At 40.2% G+C, this 19669-nt stretch overlaps 1 protein-coding gene across 2 annotated transcripts in view; it reads right to left on the bottom strand.

Annotated features, from left to right (window-relative positions):
- ATRNL1 (attractin like 1) overlaps positions 1–19669 on the bottom strand; it is a 737371-nt gene that overhangs the window by 56220 nt on the left and 661482 nt on the right. The window contains exon 29 of one of the 2 annotated variants that reach the window (XM_070482616.1): positions 5883–8163. The exons of the other annotated variant lie outside the window; for it this stretch is intronic. Coding sequence (XP_070338717.1) covers positions 8156–8163 — 8 coding nt within the window. The 3' untranslated portion in view covers positions 5883–8155. Of the gene's footprint in view, positions 1–5882; positions 8164–19669 lie in introns of those variants that run through there. 2 annotated transcript variants of the gene reach the window in all.

The following is a 19669-nucleotide window of genomic DNA, read 5'->3' on the forward strand; positions in this document are numbered from 1 at the left end:
ACCACGGCTGTAGAGTATGTAACTTAAGGGCTGGCCCAGTGGCATAGTGGTTAAGTTTCCCACTCCGCTTAGGTGGCCGGCAGTTTGCTGATTCAGGTCCTTGGTGCGGACCTACACACTGCTCATCAAGCCATGCTGTGGTGGCGTCCCAGATAGAAGAACTAGAATGACTTACAACCAGGATATACAACTATGTACTGAGGCTTTGGGGAGAAAAAAATAAGAGGAAGATTGGTAACAGATGTTAGCTCAGGGCCGATCTTCCTCGCCAAAAACAAAGAAGAAGAAGATGTAACAATTAAATACAGATACTTACATTCCTTGGTATTTGCCTACAGTCTACAAGTGATCCCTCAGAGGCTATTATCCAAGTCAAGTCATGGGGATTAAAATGGGTAGATTAATTACACTACTTATATGGACTCATTCTCAGGGCTGATAAATATTCAGATGTTTCATAAACTCTGCAGTGTGGCATTGTGGTTAAGTACACAGGTTATGGAGTCAGAGGGATCTGAGCCCACATCACGAGGCAGCTAATTGTGAGCTGTGTGGTCTAGAACAGGACACATAAGCTCAGAGATAAGAATGAATGACTGTACCACAGAATCATTGAAAGAATTACTCTATGGCGGTATGTTTAAAACATCTTTAAACACCAGCACATACACATTACTCTGAAAATTCTCATTTAAATATCATCACAATATAGGAAGCTAAAATATTATAACAAAAACTGACTCTTTTTTGGAGGGAGGGGAAGGCTCAGGCTGTTGACCAGGTTACGGAGCATTGTCCAAATGTGTGTCAGTACTGAAAACAAGTAGCAATGGGTTATGAAAGAAATGTTGTCTGCTAGTTTTGTTCTGTATCTGCCTTTCTGTTTCTCTCCATTTTTATCTCCCTCTCTGTTTTTTTCTTCTGAAATCTTCACTTATTCATTGAACCAGAAATTTGTATTAATTGCCAAACATGTGAAAGTTCAAATACTTCAGTGTCCTGTAAAGGTGACTCAGACTTAGGTCTTGGAGTTTATGACTAGGGAGAGATTATTAGTTTCCAGTCATATCTGGTTCTATGCATGTTCCTAGGCACTGGGGAGACTAGACTCCTTTGTTCCAGCCATTTAGGAGAAGTCAGATTACTAGTTCTAACAGAAGGGATATGCCATTTCTGGGCTAGGACAGTTAAGAGGCTGTGAGTCATCTCCATGCCCTGTGACACCCCTGAAAGCCACATGCTAGGAAAACAGCATGATAGCATGAAGGGAACCTAATCCCTGAGTCACTGGCTGGAGGACTGCTTCAGTTGGCCCGCTGACTGGGTGTTAATGAAAATTAAACTTTTGTTTATCTTTTTAGCAACTAGTGGTTACTTACACCAATTAATACAGAGAGAGAAAAAAATTCATAGTAATTGTAGAAAACAATAAGTACCATACAAGAGGATCTGAAGAGGACTTCTGCTGGGAAGACTACACATAGGAGATGTCATTTTAGCTCCATCTTGGGAGACACGTATTATTTAGCTATCTGACAAGAGGGGAGAAAGAAAGGAATTCCACACAGAACCACTCATGAACAAAGGCAGAGAGTAACAGACTGTAGGACATTGCCTATTACTGTAGGCAATAACAATAACCAGGCCTGAGCTAGCTTACAACAGTGGAAAAACATGGCGTGGTCTCTGTCCTAATGGAGCTTGCTCTCATGGGGGTGTCAGATATTAATCAAAAAATCACAGAAAAATGAATTTTGAGTTACAACTGTGAGAAATTGCAGGGGAATAAGTGGTGAAATATGAGATCATAGAATAAGAGGGATGGATCTAATTAGGGAGGCCACAGAAGGTTCCCTGAGGAAGAAATGATTGAGCTAAGATTTAAGAACAAGAATACACTAGATAAATTGCAGTGGTGGTGAGACAGCAAGGTGTGAGGGGAATGATACTTTAGAGAACATGACATGGGACAGGTCTGGAGAGGCAGGCAGGGGGCAGATCTCATGATCATATTACAGACGTTTGTCTTTACCATAAGGGCAACGGAAGATCATTGGGATGTTTTAAGCAAGATGGTGAAAAGATCTAATATGTATATGCAAAAGATTACTTTTTTCCACAATTTCTTGTGCAAAATAAACTGGAGGGGGTAAGAAATGAAGCAAGGGAACCAGTGGGAAGACACTGCAAAATATCCAGGAAATAGACAATGGTAGCTTAGAGAAGGATGGTGGCAGTGGAGAAGATGCAGAGAATAGGAGGGATGGGAGAGATCGTGAATTTGGAGACCAATTAGATGTGGGGGATAAAATGGAAGAAGGTTTCCCATTTGCATGACAGAGTGGATGGCTACCTAACTCAGTGAGTTAAGGTAAACTGGAAAAACAACTAGATGTGGTGAAAAAAAGTCTAAGTTCTATTGAACATGTTGAACTTGAGGTTCTTTGAGAGAGACAAGAGGAAATGCCAGGGAAGCAGTTCTACTTCTAAGTCTGGTTCTTAGAACAGCGCATCTCAAACTCGAATACGTCTACAAATCACCTGGGGAATCTTGTTAAAACACAGGTTCTGATTCAGTAGGTTTGAAGTGGGGTCCATGACTGCAGTTTTAACATGTTCACAGGTGGTGCCAATGGTGCTTATCTACAGACCACACTGAGGAGCAAGGGTTTGCAGGACAAGTCGGGTTGGAGCTAAAATTTATGAGCAACTATAATTAAAGCCTTGAGTGTGTATGGGAGTGCTTAGAGAGAGTACAGAGTGATAAAAGATGAGCGTCTAGAATTGAGCCTTAAGTAACACTGACTTTTAATGGATCAATAGAGGCATTTAAGCCTGAAAAGAAAGCAGAAAAGGGATAGATAGAAAGATAGGAGGAAAACCAGGAGAATATTATACAAGTGAAGTCAAGGCAGGAGAGCATTTTAAGAAAGAGCGAGCAAGACCATTCTGGTGTATAATGGAGCCAGAAGGTTGGTTGCAGCAGACTGATGAATGAGTCAATGGTGAGGAGATGGAGGCAGTGCACAGAGAAAATTCCTCAGAGGAGCTCGATGTGAAGAGGTGAGGGAGATGAAGCAGCAGTGGGAGGCAAACGTGGGGTTCTGGACTTCTTGTTTTTATTGATATATCCTTAGGCAAATTTTATATTCTTTGAGATTCAGCTTAATCATTGCTTAGCTGTGTGTCCTTCCCTGCAGACTGAGGCACTCCTTCCCTTATGCTGTCATAGCACACTGCACATCCATCCAACACATAATCATCACACCCCATAGCAGTGGTTCTCAGAGAATGGTCTGCAGACCTCCAGGTCCTGAAGGCCCTTTCAGGGGGGTCATGAGGTCAAAACTCCTTTCATAATACTAAGACATTATTTACCAAAATAATACTAAGACATTATTTGCCTTTTTCATTGTGTGGGTATTTGTACTGATGGTGCAAGCAATATGTCGGGTAAGATTGTTGGAGCTTTAGCATGAATCAAGGCTGTGGCACCAAATTGTAATAGAAGTCAGGCATTCTTCATCCACATGTACTTGCAGTAAAAAATAATACCAATTTCACATAAGAATGTTTTAATCCATTAAATCTTGACTGTTGTGTACATGTCTTTTTAATATTCCATATGATGAAATGGGAAGTACACAGAAAGCATTTCTGCTGCAGACTGAAGTATGATGGTTGTCTCAAGGAAAGCACTTAAGTGATTGTCTGAATGGCCAGCTGAACTAGCTACATTTTTTAAATGAGACAACATTTTTTTCTTAAATGAGTGACTGACAAATGATGGGTATTCAGACTTGGCTATATGGCAGACATTTTCTTAAAGATGAGCAAAGTAAGCTTGTCACTTCAAGGAAAACAATTGATAGTATGTGTGGCCAATGATAAAATATAAGTTTTAACGTGAAAATAAGAATTACGGCATTTAGAGAATTTATCTATTTTCTAATATAGTAAATATCAATAGATAGAACCCACAATAACAAAAGCTTTTTGGGGTCCTCAACCATTTTTAAAAGTGAACACAGATATTTGAGAACTGCTGTCTTATACCATCACCTCTCTGCTAGTGGGTGGGCTCTTCTGGGGCAGAGACTGAGTCCTTCCATCTTTGAAGGCCTGGTGGTAAGCACGATGCCTGTGCATGGTAAGCACTCAATAAATATTTGGCAAACTAAAAATCAAACCACTGTGGAAAATATTAAAAACAAAGGCAAAACTAAAGGGATAAAAAGTAACTTGAAGAATCTGTATTCAACTTTGACAAAAACATCAAAAGCCTTAGAATGTTTACAACATTTGACGGTAATTTTATGTCTAGGAAATTTCCCTAAGGAAATAATTTATTCTAAGGATATGCATAAAGAAGTAGCTATGAGAACAGTGCAACCCAAATTGAGAAAATGTATGGATCCACTTTAAAAGAAAACTTCTTATAGACCCCCCCAATGTTAACAAATTATTTTTACTATGTTGCTTAAATGTGTGAAAATCAGAAATTACATAGTAACTCTTTATGATTATAGTTCTTATATGACTAAACAACCCAAACAAAGTTAAAACAAATCTACGAATTAAATACAATATTTACAAAGAAAACTCAAATCTACAGCATTAATTTAGGGCAACGAATGCTATTTATTTGAAACTTGATTACTGCTTGCTATGTGAATATGGTATGAACATCTAAGAGCTTTTTTGAGTTTGATGTATCTAAGCTACCGCGATGTAATGATTCAATCCTGCCACCACTTTTCTCTATTTGAACTTCCATTTGTCTTGCATGCTATGAAGTCTTTGACTTCACTTAGCGAAACCAAGTATAGCATCATTTTCTTATTAAGTCAACTTCTGTCCTTTCTTATCAGTCCACAACAAAGAAGGTGACACACCATGGCTCCAGGACACTGTGAATACAAACGCAAACTCAGTCTCTGAAATTGTCACAAGGTAATTATTGAGAATTGATAATCTAGAACATGTTTTCATAAAAACACATTTTAAAATTCTCTTAGAGAACTCTTGTACAATGAAGAGTAAAATAATAATGATTAATGGTGAAAACTGGAAATAACCTAAATGTCCATTAAAAACAGTTAAATAATTTAAGGACTATCAATATTACAGAATATTATGAGATCATGGGAAATATGATGACAAATAATACTTCACTAGAATGTTAATACGCTGCTTTAAAAAAGCAGGTTGCAATGTTTTATATATATATATATATGTAGTTCTGTATAGATAGATATCTGTCTATGTATATATCTCTATCTATCTACCTACCGACCTATGTCTGTCTATCTATCTATCTATCTATCTATCTACCTACCTACCTATGTCTGTCTGTCTATCTATCTATCTATCTATCTATCTATCTATCTATCGAGAAATTCATCTAGAAAAAAGACTGGAAGCATATACAACAAAAAGTTAACACTAATATGGTATTATAAGAGATTTATATTTTCTTCGTGTTTTTCAATATTTTACAAACTTTCTTCCATGAACATATATTTTCATCATAATCAGATGAAAATACTTTTTTAAAAGAATTCTCACACAAAGCATCTGATGCAAAACTGCTGGACGTAACAGCTTAGAGACAGGTCGTTTTAGTAAGTCAACTTCTAAGTACTTATTACTTGATGTATTTCTGGGGAAAAAGCAGTGAGAACTACTTAATGCAACTCATCCTTAGTGGTGAGATGAACCACAAGGGACATCTTCCTGACAGTGGGGCAGTATTACCCTCTTCTCACCTCCAAGGAGCTAACGGTATTACTATTAATTCTTGACATGCTATGCAATCTCCCTGAGAACAATGGAATTTACAACAAGATGTGATTCTTTGAGTCTGTTTATTTTATTTTTTTGGATAAGGCACAAATTTTACATGAGTACTATCTACTTATACAGTCACTGTTCATCATTTAATTATATAGTTAATGCCATGGATTACAATAGCAAATGCACAAGATGTAATTATAGGATAAGTACCTGGTAATTTCTATTCTCTAAAGTGAAGATTGAATGTTAATTAGCGTTAAGCATATTACAGTAGGTGCAATTATCAGGTAATCTTTGGGAATGTGTACTTTTTGGATCAGCACTTATTAAGGAAATCCCATGTAGTTACTGATGAATGTCATGAAAAGCTGCAGACCTTTGTGCACTGATAAAAGAAAGAATTAGAGAAGTTAATTCCACTGTCACCTTATTGGTATTACTATATTCCCACTGGTCCCTTGTAATTCTGTCCCTCTAAATGCTCATTCAATATTCCCAGCTACCTGGGAAATCTGGAAAAGCTATGCATGTGACGCATATCTAAGTACAACATGCCTGAAGAATCCAAGTCCATCAAATAGAACCTCTTCAGCAGTTTTTGCATTTAAATATGAAATCATAATGAAGTGTCCAGGTGGCAAAATTTTTTGCTCTAGCAGCTGCAGCACCAACATAGGAATTCAAAAGCAGAAGCCCAACAGATTAACGATTCCCCATAATATTATCTCTGTAACATGCAATTTGTTCTCAATGATAATTAGATATTTAGGAAGAGACATAATTAGGAAGAGGCGGCTTAATGCCTTTTGTTGTTGTTGTTGTTGTTTGCTGAGAATCTCCTGACAGCCAGGGGATGCACTACGGGAGTAATGTGATTCCGATCGTGGAATTTGCAGTGGCCGGCTCCATTGAGAACCGGCCGAAACATTCTGCATGGTGAAATAAAACCATTCTAAATTCAAACCTTTCTCTAGTTAATTGGTGTGTCATATCTCCCATCCTTGAAAATAGGCCAGGGTTCTGTTTATAAGTGCTTCACAAGCATGGATTACCAAAAGAAATGTTGCACCAGATATAAAGAGAAATGAGGTAAAATACAATTTCAAATCCATTTTGGAAGGATGATGGCTAAAATAGCCATGGAAAGGTAAGGTCCAGATGGAAACTGCTATTTTCTTTTGCCTGTTAATGACAGCTGGTTCCGCTTTTCCTCAGCTCTAGTACTGCTGCTACCAGAGCCCATATTTAAATACATGCTGTTTTCCCTGGAATTTTATTTACAGAATCAACCACCAGGTGCCTTCCTATGAGCAGAGAGGACACCATGCTACTGAAAATGTCATTCTCCAAGTCCACCTCAAATACTCCACCACAGGCTGAGATGGAGAGTACAAAAAGACTGTGCCTGAAGGGTGTGGGCCATTTTTGCACAGGTCAGGGATCCTCACCCCAGCAGAAACGGTAAGAACATTCGTCCCCAAAAGTCACAGTTCTCTCGATACCAAAACCCTAGATGACTCCCTTTGCTCTCTCTCCCCCAAGGGAACTACTAAACTGACTCCTTTCACCACTGACTATCATTAAAAAAAACCTTTATATAAGTGGAATCACACACTATATACTCTTTTGTTGCTGGCTTCTTTTGTTCAACCTTACTTGAGTGAAATTCACTTGCATTGTTGCATGTAGCAATAGTTTATTTAATCCATTGCTGTATACTATTCCTGTGTATGAATATACTACACTTTATTTATCCATTCTACTGTTGGCTGTTTGGCTTGTTTCTAGCTTTTAGCTGTTATAATTATGCTGCTATGAACACCTCTGTTCAAGTCTTTTGGTACATATATATATACCCATTTCTGTTGGGTTTACACCTAAAGATATAATTGCCTGCTGACTCCTAACAGCTGAAACTCACTTGATGATATGCATGAGGGCTTTGTTTTCCTAACAGAAGAAAAGACGGCTTTGTTGAGGAATGAGTCTGAGACAGGGTGAGAAGCACTCTGGGGAACTGGAACTTGTGGGCTGGATGTGAGTCCCCTACGCAGGAAGGGTAAAGAGGTGCTTGCAGGTTTGGACGGGTACAAGGAGAGGTGTCCAGGAGCCAGAGGGTGCACTCCCACCATCCTGTGCAAAGCTGGGCCCAGGTCGGGTGCCTTTGAGAATAGGAGCTTGGGATTATGAAGAGGCTGCAGCCTCGGACAGCTACTGGCATCTGTTCACCTGATCGGCCATGGCAGTGGGAGGCACCTAAAGGCTCTGTGGACAAAGGACAGCTGGAGCCAGAGGATTCAAACAGAGCTGAAGTCACGTGGCAACTGTGGTTCACTCCTTTGGGGGCTTCCAGCAATAACTAGCAGCCTGTTGGGAGACACAGAGCAATAAAAGCTCACTATCTGGCAAGAGTTGAGGTATTTGTAGACATCTGGCTAATTACAAAACCAGCCAACACACGAAGTGGTTAATGCTCTAGCAGTTTGATGAGCAAACACCCAAGAGCCAGTGGGGAATAGATGCCATTCCATTCCCCACGCTGCTTCTCACTCTTCCACACAGACTCCTTCCTCCCCAAAACTTCCTCTCTACCCCTTTGTTACAAAACCACAGAGAACAGTTTTAACACTGCCAAGAAGGAGTCTGGAAGGCTTCACAGAGGAGGTGACAATGATGTGTGACCTGGAGAGTGACAGGATTTTTCCAGGTGATGCAATGCCTTACAGACTGAAGGGAGATCATGGGTGAAGTAACGGAAGTATGAGAATACAGGGCGCCTGTGAAAACCGTGAATAGTTCAGTACAGCTAGAAAGCAGGATGCGGGGGCAGGCCTGACGGTGTTTTTAAGGCCACTTATTTGGGCAGTTCAGTAAAAATTTCCCTAGCAGCCCTGGGCAGGGAGAACCTGACTGCTAGTTTTCTCTCCATACTCCCCACACATCCAACTTGTCTGGGCTTCCTGCAGGCATTACAATGTCTGTGTTTATTTGCTCAGTGCTCAGTTTTCATTCAAAACCTTTTCTGGCTCAGCTTCCCCACACTCCAAACCCCTTCCCCAGAGACAGCATCTGCTTGTGAATGCTGAGTGCTGAGCATGCAGCACCTCTCAAGTACCATTTGTACAGAGGACCTGGCTGTGCTGGTCTCAGTCTCGTGGTGTTAGAGAGGAGGCCCATGTGCTAGAAAATGAGGCTGGGAAAATACGTGAGGCTGCCATGCTGAGGGGTGAATTTTTCCTTGTCAGCAATGGCTATCCCTCAAAGAGCTTTAAGTAAGAGAATGGGCTGAGTGTGTTTCAGTAAGTTTCCTCTAGCCCCAGTGTGGAAGATGGGCTGGTGGAGGGGAGAGGGAGGTAGGGAAGCCAACTGAGGAGCACAGAGCAATGCAGGTGATAAAGTGTGTGGGATTTGGAATCACACAGACCTGGGTGGTAGCACTCATTTGGGATCAAAATACTTCAATAACCTAAGCATCAGTTTCCACATTTATAAAATAGACATAATGGATGAGAAAGATAACCTATAACGAGTGAAAGAAATATACAGTATGTGGCTTTTTGAACAGAAATAGGCTTTGCAAAATCAGAGGTGGGATCTAGTGTTTGACTACATGCAGAAGTTGAGGGAGGAGTCAAAAATGACTTTAATATTTTGGTCAGGCAAGTAAGAGAGAACACAGGAAAAGAAATTTTTGGGAGAAAGCTGTTGAGTTAAGTTATGGCCTAGGTGTGTCTGAGTGCCTGGGCATTACCATCCAGGCAGAAATGGAGCAGTCCTCAGGGGTGCTGCAAATGGCTGCGCGAGCTCACCACTGTCCAGGATGCATGAACTCTGGGGTGGAACTGCACTTGCTCAGAGGCAATAAATGAGCTACAGTGGCCCTGGCAATACAGTACTCCCATCTGTAACTGAGAGGGGAGCAGGGGAGGTGGCCTATCCCCCAGGGGGACTGCTCAGAGATGGGAAAGCACCAGCACCACATCAGCCCGGCGCTGCCCTAAGCACAAAACTGACAGCCCTGGGGAGAGGGAGCCTGCAGGGCCTGCAAAGACAGGTCAGGCTCTGAGGATACAGGTACCAGTGCAACTCCACAAACACATGGGTAGGGAGCCCCGCATCTCTGAGTAATTTTCATTCCAGGGGGATCAGGAGATTCAGAGACCCAGAGAATATCAACGTGGGAAGGGGCCTCACAACTACTCATCCAAAGCTTGTTCTTTTCCATGTCTCAAGGGAGAAAAAAACCTTTAGCTTGTGACTCCCTGCTTCCCCTCTTTCTCTTCTAAGGAGTTCTTTCACCTTCCTTCACTATGTACACAGGAAATACTTAGGGCTCCACTACACTAAAGTGCACAGAAGAGCCAGGACGAAAATTCAATACCGACCAGGTGAACGACAGGGACATAGCTGGACTGGCTGTTTTACAACATTAATCACATTCTTCTAGGTCCTTTGAGTTCTACTCCCTTTCTAATTATCACAGTTTCCTCTAGCCAGAGCATGGGATTGCTTTTTCTCCTGAGTCCACTGTTTTCCATGGCCAGGCACAGGTTGATCCCAGTGTCACAGGTCCCCGGGTCCTTCAAAAAGTGAGCTTTTCAGTCTGAGCTACAGATCCACGTTCTGGGCTGACTGCACCTGCCCCGCTAGGTCAAGCACTCTACTTGAGGGCTTGAGCAAGATGACTTTATCCTGAAATAATTTTGGTTATTGGCCCAGCATATAAGATGCTTCCTGTCTGAGGTAGGCTTTGCCTTATTTCCAGATGCTTTTTGGCATCATCTTTGCTATGTTAGCTTTTACCATCTGGTGAATTTTGACTTTCAGTTTCTGAAAATTTTCCTGGCTCCTGAACTCAGCTTTCTTGCTCCATTGTGACCGCAGGCTTCTCCATATTCTCCTGTCAACTGGTTCTCACCCATCACCCACAGACTCTTCTTGGCTCCCTGATTCACTGGGGGCCATGAGTGCAACCTCAGTTTCAGTTTGAAAATGTTTTCCTTGCAGCCACTTGGATCACAGTTTTGCCAAAATCTCTAGTATACTTTTCAAAGAAACTCATGATGATGATTATTTATTTAAAATTTATCCATTACCTATTTCGAAAAAAGGATTTAAAGTAGCTAAGTGACTATTATTTTTATTTTCAGCTTGAATCATCATTGTCAGGGTCATCCCCAGGTAACCTTGCCCTCTATTCCTTTCAAAGTTCCTAATTTCTTTCTTCACAATTCCCTTTATCCTATTATACAGCTTCACTGGGTTCATACCCACCTTTGGCTTCTAAAGAGATCTGCCCGCTACCTACACATCCTGCGCAGGGCTCTCCTAGCACAGTGGCTGCATAGCCTTGTGCTGAAAGCCTCGACTTGACAAGTGGACTCTCTAGGTTCAAATCCTGACTCTGTCACCTATTAGCTGTGTGATCTTGGGCAAGCTGCTTTACCTTGGCTTCTCTATCCATAAAATTTCAATAAGAAGTATATTTATCACATGTGGCTGCTGTAAGGGTTAAGTGAATATGTGACTGCATGCATACACCCCTTTTTAATGGTATCTGGCATAGAAGATGTAACATATGTGATAGCCATTATAATGTTTCTCTTTCTTATACTGTTTTTACACCTACAGCTCCACATTTTCATCTTTCCTCATTCCTACCACTGGAATCTTCCAGTCCTTCAATCAAACAATTAATATTTGAGGAGTTAGGAGGTAAATTTTTCTAAAAGTACAGGCCATGGTGCCGCTGAACCCAGAAGCTACCTGTGCTACTCATGTATACGCAGTTTCAGGGGCACTAGTGTTAAATAGAATGGGTATTAATACAACACATACACTACGCATCAGAGAGGGGAGAACCTTGAAACTTTAGGGTCATAATATAATGGTAAGTGGGCGTTCTCACTCTCAGTAAAACATGGAGCACATCTCCAGCTTCCTCTTGGACATGGAAAGAGCAAAAGAAAACTGCTTATAAGGTATGTGCCCCCTGCCCCAGATCTATCCCGACTGGAGACACACTGGTCTATCTGTCTGATACTCTGCAAGTTTAGACCCCTTTGGCAGGTTCAAAGCATTTGGCTAACATGAGTGTGTGTGCACGTGTGTGTGTGTGTAGGATTTAAAGTAGCTAAAGTATGTGTACGTATGTGCAAATGTGTGTGTCGGTGCACTGAGATTTCTTATAAGTTATCCATATCTATTTCTTTCTCATAATTACAGTTTCTTAGAGTTATCTATTTCCTGGGAGTAGAGTCTTCCTAGTGGCATTCTCCCTGCCCAAAACTGGAGTGATAAAGAAATTGTGTCTCTCATTGCAAGGTGCAGATAGTGGAGCATTAGGATGGGTGGAATGAAGTTCTGTGTCCTTGGTGTGTGGCCACTGTGGCGAGGCTGGCCAGCAAGATCTGACATACAGTTAGCCAGGATGGTGTCCTGCAGAGCAAAGGTTCCACCATGTGTCCCTCATCAGGCCACACGTAGAGAGGTTTTCAAACTACGTCCACAGAGAACCTAAAGAGGTTTGTCAAGAGAGCCGCGAAGAGAAGGGGATGGCAGCTTTCTTGCCTGTTCCATTTCTACCAGACCTGTTCCACTTGTATCTGCTGGGATTCCTCCGAAGATTTCATTTGCAGAAAGGATGCTGTATGACCCCATTTGATTCCTCTGTCTCGTGCACTAGACTATGAGTGTCCACAAGGGTGCGGGTCAGAGTTGATTTCACTTAGTGCTGTCTACCCAGCGCCTAGCACAGTGCTTAGGATTTTACCGGCACCCAGTAAATATTTTTGAACAAATGAATAAAATACTGAAATCTACTTGTGGAGGGAAAAATATTGCCAAGTCCCTAAAGAGGTTAAAGCAACACAGCATTTTTATAGGATGTGGTTGGCTGAAATATTTAAAGTTAATTGTGTTAAATTTTGTTTGCTGTTTATATTTACCAGGATTTAAATATTCTTAAGCAATGCTTTTGTTCCTAAAGTCCAAATAAAATAATCTCATCCAGGTATTATCATAGGGGAAATATCTGAATACCAGTGTGCCTTACTGACCAGTTGTCACTAATCTATTCCTGACCCAAGAGTAAATACGAAGAGGGACTATCTGGACTGGGCCTACCTGCTCTACCATATTCTGGAGGAAGAGCTAAGGGGAGGTTTCAGTAACTCCTGATGGACATTCTTGATTTGAGAAAATCTATGGTCTTCCCCCAATGATTTCCAGAATCCTAGGACCAGCCTCAGGGATATCTATGTCTATACAGGCAGCTTCATTTCCAGCCATCTGTATTGCCTACAGATCTTTCTTGCAGGCTGTATTCTGAAAAGGAATGATCTCTCTATTCACATTAATAGCAAATAAAATGACCACTATTCTGCCTAAAGTGAAGTACAATGCAAGTAGCATTCTTGCTTCAATCAGATAGATGCCTTCTTCTCAATTCTGTTCTCCTGCTTCTAAGAAAGCCGGAAAGATATTCTATGATAATAGCAGCTCAAAGTAGCTCTATTACAATATACCAGTTACTCATTTTAGTTTGCAATTGCTTATAAAGCACAAAAGTTGTATGGTTCTTGGCTTGGATCCATAAGTCAGAAAATTTACTGTACTGTGCTTCTAATTATCTCCTATTCCTTTTAAAGGGAAAATCATTCTAGATAAATTGTTTAGCTGAATGCTATAAATGTTTTAAACTGAAAAAAGTGTTTCCTTTCCTGGAACTGTCAGAACAGTTCTCTAATTAAAACATGGTAGGCTTCTAGCTAAGAGAATATTCAGAGAGCAAGAGGTTAGAATTCAGTTTACTAACCACTTAAAAACACAAATTACTAAAAAATGCTTTAAAATTGTTTTTTAATATATACTATCTTAGCAATTAATTAATGATGCTTATCACTGTCAAATCTCTGTAATTATACAGTAATCATTCATTCCTCAAACCTTAATTGAGCACACACTGAATTCTATGTCTAAGTGAGTAAATTTACATACTAATCCCTTTGCCCTCCCTTAACCTGGAAATTTCATTTCAGAGATCCTCAAAATCATGAAACACAGTTATAAATTGAGAAAAAAAGTGGAAAAGACTCAAACAAGCTTCTGAGCAGCAAAGAAAACCTTGGTTATAAAGTTCATGCATTTTACTAGGTTTGTAGATATTTTCATGCTATTATTCAAATAAATATGGACCAAATAGAATAGCAGAAAAATTGGTGACATGTGAGGAAAGAACATATATTGTCTGTCAGGCACTGAATTAGGCATGTTACAGACATCAGCTTGTTTAGACATTTTGCTGTTCTTCAGAGATATGTAGTATTGTCCTCATTTCACAGAATAAAAACCTGAAGCTGAGAAAGGCTACATGTCTTCCAAGGATAAAAAAACCTAGAAAGTGGTCCATGTGCATCTGACTACAAATCTGACGTTCTGACCATTAAACCACACTGCCTTTTCCATTTAGCTTGTGCCTATAGTTCTGGGCTGGGAAATATGAGGACTTCACAGGTAGTGGTTCATCAACTTAGACTTCCATCTGTCCCATTTTCACTTTGTATCCAAGATTCTCAGTGTTTGGTTTCCTGCTTTGCCTTTCAACGTCCCTGTGACTGAACGCAGTCTTAAGCCGAACCCCGAGTCTTTAATGGTTGGTTTTATCCAGACCCTGGACTTAGGGATTAAGTTCTCTGCAAATGAACTCAAGTCTCTTTATGACTAGATCTCAGCCCATGCTGCTTCAGCTTGGGAATGCCAACAGTGAGCCCTCTGGCCCCCTGCAAATCACTGGCCTGACTTCTGCCCTGAAATCTCTTTCTTCCAGTCTTTGCCTGGCTAATCCCTTGCCATCCTTCAAATTTTCCATTGCAATGTCATTTACTCAGGGAGGCCATCTCTGACTGTCAGATCTAAACGAGGAACCCTTGTTATACTCTCTTATAACAGTCTGTGTTTTCCTTCACTGCAATTATCACGATTTGTAATTAGGTATGTGTTTGCATGATTATTTGTCTGATGCCTGTCTCCCACACCAGACAGTAAGCCCCATAAGGGCAGGGACTCTGCCTGTTTTGTTCACCTTGAGCTAACACCTAGTAAGGGCTCAGTGGTTATAAATGAAACAAACAATCTATGCAGAGCCTAACCTAATAGATGCTCAATACACATTAGTGCGTTAGTGTATACGATCTACTTAGATCCTTGGATCTTTACCCTCATTCCATGTTCCATTTTGTCTCAGGGACTGATATCTAGATTTAGAGGGCTTTCTTTTGGGGTCCCTTTCCTGACTCTTCTTAGAAAAACTGACCCTGAACTTATCCCTCCATTTGTCCCTCAGGATAACTTCACCCTGCTGAAGTGCTATCTACTAGTGAGTCCCTCTCCATCCCCAAACTGGGTAATGACAGTAAGTTTCAATTGTCTGAATGTTTTATTTATGCAGATTACCTAATTTTTAACGATGGCTTGCTTACTAAAATCTTTAGGGTAATTCCAACAGCTCGCTAACTTTATTCAACTGGAAAAGCGCTCTCAAATCAACTTATATTAAGAATTTTGCAATAGCAAAAACACAACAAAATCTTTAATGAGTTCACCGGTAGAGATGCATAAGGCTGAGATGAACAAAAGAATAAATGATTTATTAGTCAATTTAATTCAATTTTGTCAGCAAGCCCTATCAATTCTTACTTTGCAATAACTTTCAAATTCATCAAATACTCTCCCGTTCTACCACTATCTGGACCCTTACCTGCTTGCATTACTGTAATATTTTTCTAACTGGTCTTTTACTTCTAGTCTTAATCTTTTATAATTGAGTTTGTATACTGCAGCAAAGTTAATTTTCTTAAAACCCTGCATTTTCAGGGTAGTCCTTGCTCAACAACTCATAACGGTTTCCCAATTCCTACCAGATAAAAATCAAATGCAGTAACTTGGGAGTGAGGGCCTTCCTGCCATCTTCTATCTGCCTTAGCAACTCCCCACTTCCAAACCACTCTGATTCTGACTCTTCTTTGCTCATGAGTCCCTCTGCTTAGATTGACCTTCTCCTTCAATATTGTCTGCCCAAGTCCTGCCCAGCACTTGAAAAATCTCAATTTCTGCTGACTCCATTTAACTTTTAGTGTATTAGTCTGCTAGGGCTTCCATAACAAAATATCACAGACTGAGTGACTTAAACAACAGAACACAGTTCTGGAGACTGGAAGTCCAAGATCAAAGTGTCAACAGATTTGGCTTCTCCTGAGGCCTCTCTCCTTGACTTGCCCTTGACTACCTTCTGTCTGTGTCCTCACATGACCTTTTCCCTATATGCATACACCCCAGGTGTCTCTTCCTTTTCTTATAAGGATACCATTCCTATAGAATTAGGGCCCAAGCCTATGACCTCATTTAACCTTAATTACCTCTTTAAAAGCCCTTTCTTCAAATGCAGTCACGTTAGGGGTTAAGGCTGCAACATATGAATTTGGGGGAACACAATTCAGCCCATAACATTTAGTGAGTGTTTTTTCTCTCTCATTTTTATCTTTTGCAGAGATGGAAGTTACACAAATTAATTTATCGCCTGCCTAAAGAGATTATAGTCTCCTTCAGAAAAGTAATTATCTAAATTTTCTTTCTATTCCTAAAGTTTGTGCATAATTAACATTCATTTCTTTCTTAACCAGTGCCCCGTACTTGAGAAATGAACTCTCAAGAAACACCTGTAAAGGTAAATAATATCATCATTGCCCAAGTCAGTACTGGAGAGCAACCTAAAATAAGGCAGGGACCTGAGGATCAGTAGGTGATACTACGTGCTTCAATTAGTACTGGTCAGGGTGAGAATGGAAACTCCAGTTGGAGGTACGGCAAGCAGGGAAAACTTCAAGCTGGAAGAACTCAGCCCAGCAAGTCTAAGGCACCTCTGGTCTTGGACTCTGCATTCTAAGGAAGCCATAGGGTAAAGCCAAGATGTTGGGGGTAATGTCACTGTCAGGCAGAAAAGACCTTCTCCAGCAGGCTGTCAGAGAGACAGCAACCACATCTCCCTCCCCATTGAGAAGCACGGAGAGCTGTCTAAGAGACAAGGGGAAGGGAAAGATGAAAGAGAGAAGAGGGGTGGTACAACCTCTCGGCATTATTGTGCTGTCTTGTTTTCGTTCTCCCAGACCTATTGCCCACAGCAAACCTACATTGCCCTACAATTCTACACTACATCTTTAAAACCCTGCTTTTAGCCATTCCAGCAGTTATTTGTATCTGGGTTAACATTCTTAACTGACCAATCAGTGGAATTACTGAAAACCTTCTTAAAGAATTCTCAATATCATTTTTCCTACCTGAACACTAAATTAATTAAGTTATTAAATAAAACATTGTGCAATAGCCTGTAGGTATTTTGACACTGATCTTTGAATGAGTGAATGAAAAGTGGCCAGTATATTTTCCTCTGCCACTTTGACTGAAAGTCAAATGTTTACCTAGAAGACAATCAATAGAGTGGATCCCAGACAAAAGCTTTGGAACAACAATGTGTTTTCTCCTTCTCGCCCAAAGGGCCCTCATTCCTCCTTTTCACTAACTAGGAACTACCTTATGGCACAGAATTTCAGACCTGAGCAAGTTAGGGGAGGTATATTATGGGTGGACTAGGGTGGTGAAGAGAGAAAGGACATAGCTCTTAAAATCCTAAAGAACACAACTTCTCACTCTGAACAAGAGCTTTTTCAGTCCTACTCAAATTCACCTTTTGGATGAATTTACAGGAAATACTCCCAGGAGACTCTTCTGCCTCATATTTGCTACTCTGGGGTCTAGGTCCTGGTTCCTGGTGGCTTGGCAATAGCTTTCCCTCATCGTGTCATCACCAGTGACTTACAGAAACAGCTTCTCTGATGACAGCACAGACAGAGCTGTATGAAGGTCACAGACAAGAAAACAGGCAGACAGACAAAGGAATATCTTTCCGAAACGAGTCATATCCGGCATGTAGGTCTCAATTGATTATGCTCAGCTGTTTATAGTTATTGTCTCCCATTTCAGGGTACTTATCTTACAACAAGGAAAATAATGAAGGACGCCATGAAATACGATCGGAAGGATCTCCTTAAATGGCCAATAAATAGTGTGTACAGCTAGATTTTAAGGAAGAGCAGCTATGCTGTAATCCTTGAAGATGCCCAGAAAATCTAGGCTTCCCAGAATTCCGGCCTGATTTACATAAACAAATCAAAGAAATGTTTTACTCATAGATTCTTCATTATTTCTCTGACAAATGCTAGAAAAATTGGCAAAGTGAAGCATCTGCCTGATTTACAGTTGCTCTTTCTCTGGAGCTCCTACAGTCAGGATATAACAGTATCTCCAGGAAACTGCAAATATTCACTTTATTTCAATTAGTTTTCTCCACACAGTCCACTGCCTCTTCAGCCAGCTCAGAAAACATGACTTTTAGTAGTGCTTAAGCTGCTTGACTTGTGAGATAAGCACTGAACTCCTACCTAGTCATTCCCTAGGAAGATTGGGTCCTTTGTGTCTTATCAGTTTACCTGCTGGTATTTATCTAACACCATTTGTGATGAGCTCCCACTTTTTTTTGTCCATTTGAATTTTGACTTGATATTAATTTATCATTATCTTCTGATTAACACAATTCTACCTTTATGACCTAGAGTCAAATTTTCTTTTAAGAGGCTCGTCTAAACAGAAACCTTGGAATTGAACAGTACCCAATTTTGAATAAGACTTTTAAGCTTGCACAGGCCCTATTAGGCTTTTGAACTTTTAACAAGAGAAAGCACTGACATCTTTCTGTCAACATTTTCCTGAACCACAAATTGCTCATGCATTAAAAATTCTCTAGAAATGACATAAAAAGGCTATGAAGCAAATGTATTCTTGTAGTGCAGGTCTGCAAGTCAGGGTAATTTCAGAATATACCACATAAGCTGAAAAGATGGCAGATGCAAGAATTGGATTTAACCGTAGATGATAACCCAATTTTCTCCATAGTGCTGTAACTCAATAAGTCTTTAATGGCTTCTTAGATAAACAGATGGATGTCATCAAAAGGCACAGGATGATAAATCTGATTGGTGTCTGAATAACTTTCACTGCTTTATCCCCAAAACAAGTAGCAAGAGAAAAATGGGAGAACCCACCCTTAAGCCCCAGCATGAGAGTTTAAATTATTTGATTAAAAACAGTTGTATTTTCCCAGTGGCATAATATTGAAAACAATCAGAATGGCAAAATCCAGGAAGTGCAATATATCTTTTTAATTAGGGTTCTTTTTTAAAAGATTTATACTGTTTAGCTTAGCTGTGTTTATTCTTATTTAGTTGACTCAGTTTATTTTCATACAGATTTACAAATATTCAATTAAATCTCTTTGGAAGATTATGACTTTCAATTATCCATGATGGTCCAGTGTTTATGGATTCTCAAGCCCATGGCCCAATTTCTGCTGGTGAAGCAGTTCCTGACTCTTTGAACAGTTCCTTTACTTGGATGCTTTTTCATTTAGCTCACTTATTCACCAAGATCATTGAGTGGAATTGGATTTCAAACGATTCATTGTTAGAAGTCCAATACACATATGAAGAATCTGACCAAAGCTTTCCAGGGCTGGAACTGTCAAATTCTAAACACACACTGATAACCTCAGTGAGATTTGTCCAGACGAACCCAGGAGAAAGGGTATGGTTAAAACAATTTTCTGAAAGGAAATATGTCTTTTGTTTCTTTGTCATTGTTGTATCTGGGTTGTGAGATTATGGGAAAGTTCTCTGGTTTTTAAGTGTTAATTTACGAAATTCCTTGCCTTAGACAGAATAGAGGGCTAGACTGTTTTAATGTCTGATGATAAAGTATATCAGTT

The sequence above is a fragment of the Equus asinus genome, chromosome 2 (assembly GCF_041296235.1).
Source record: "Equus asinus isolate D_3611 breed Donkey chromosome 2, EquAss-T2T_v2, whole genome shotgun sequence".
NCBI classification, from domain to species: domain Eukaryota; kingdom Metazoa; phylum Chordata; class Mammalia; order Perissodactyla; family Equidae; genus Equus; species Equus asinus.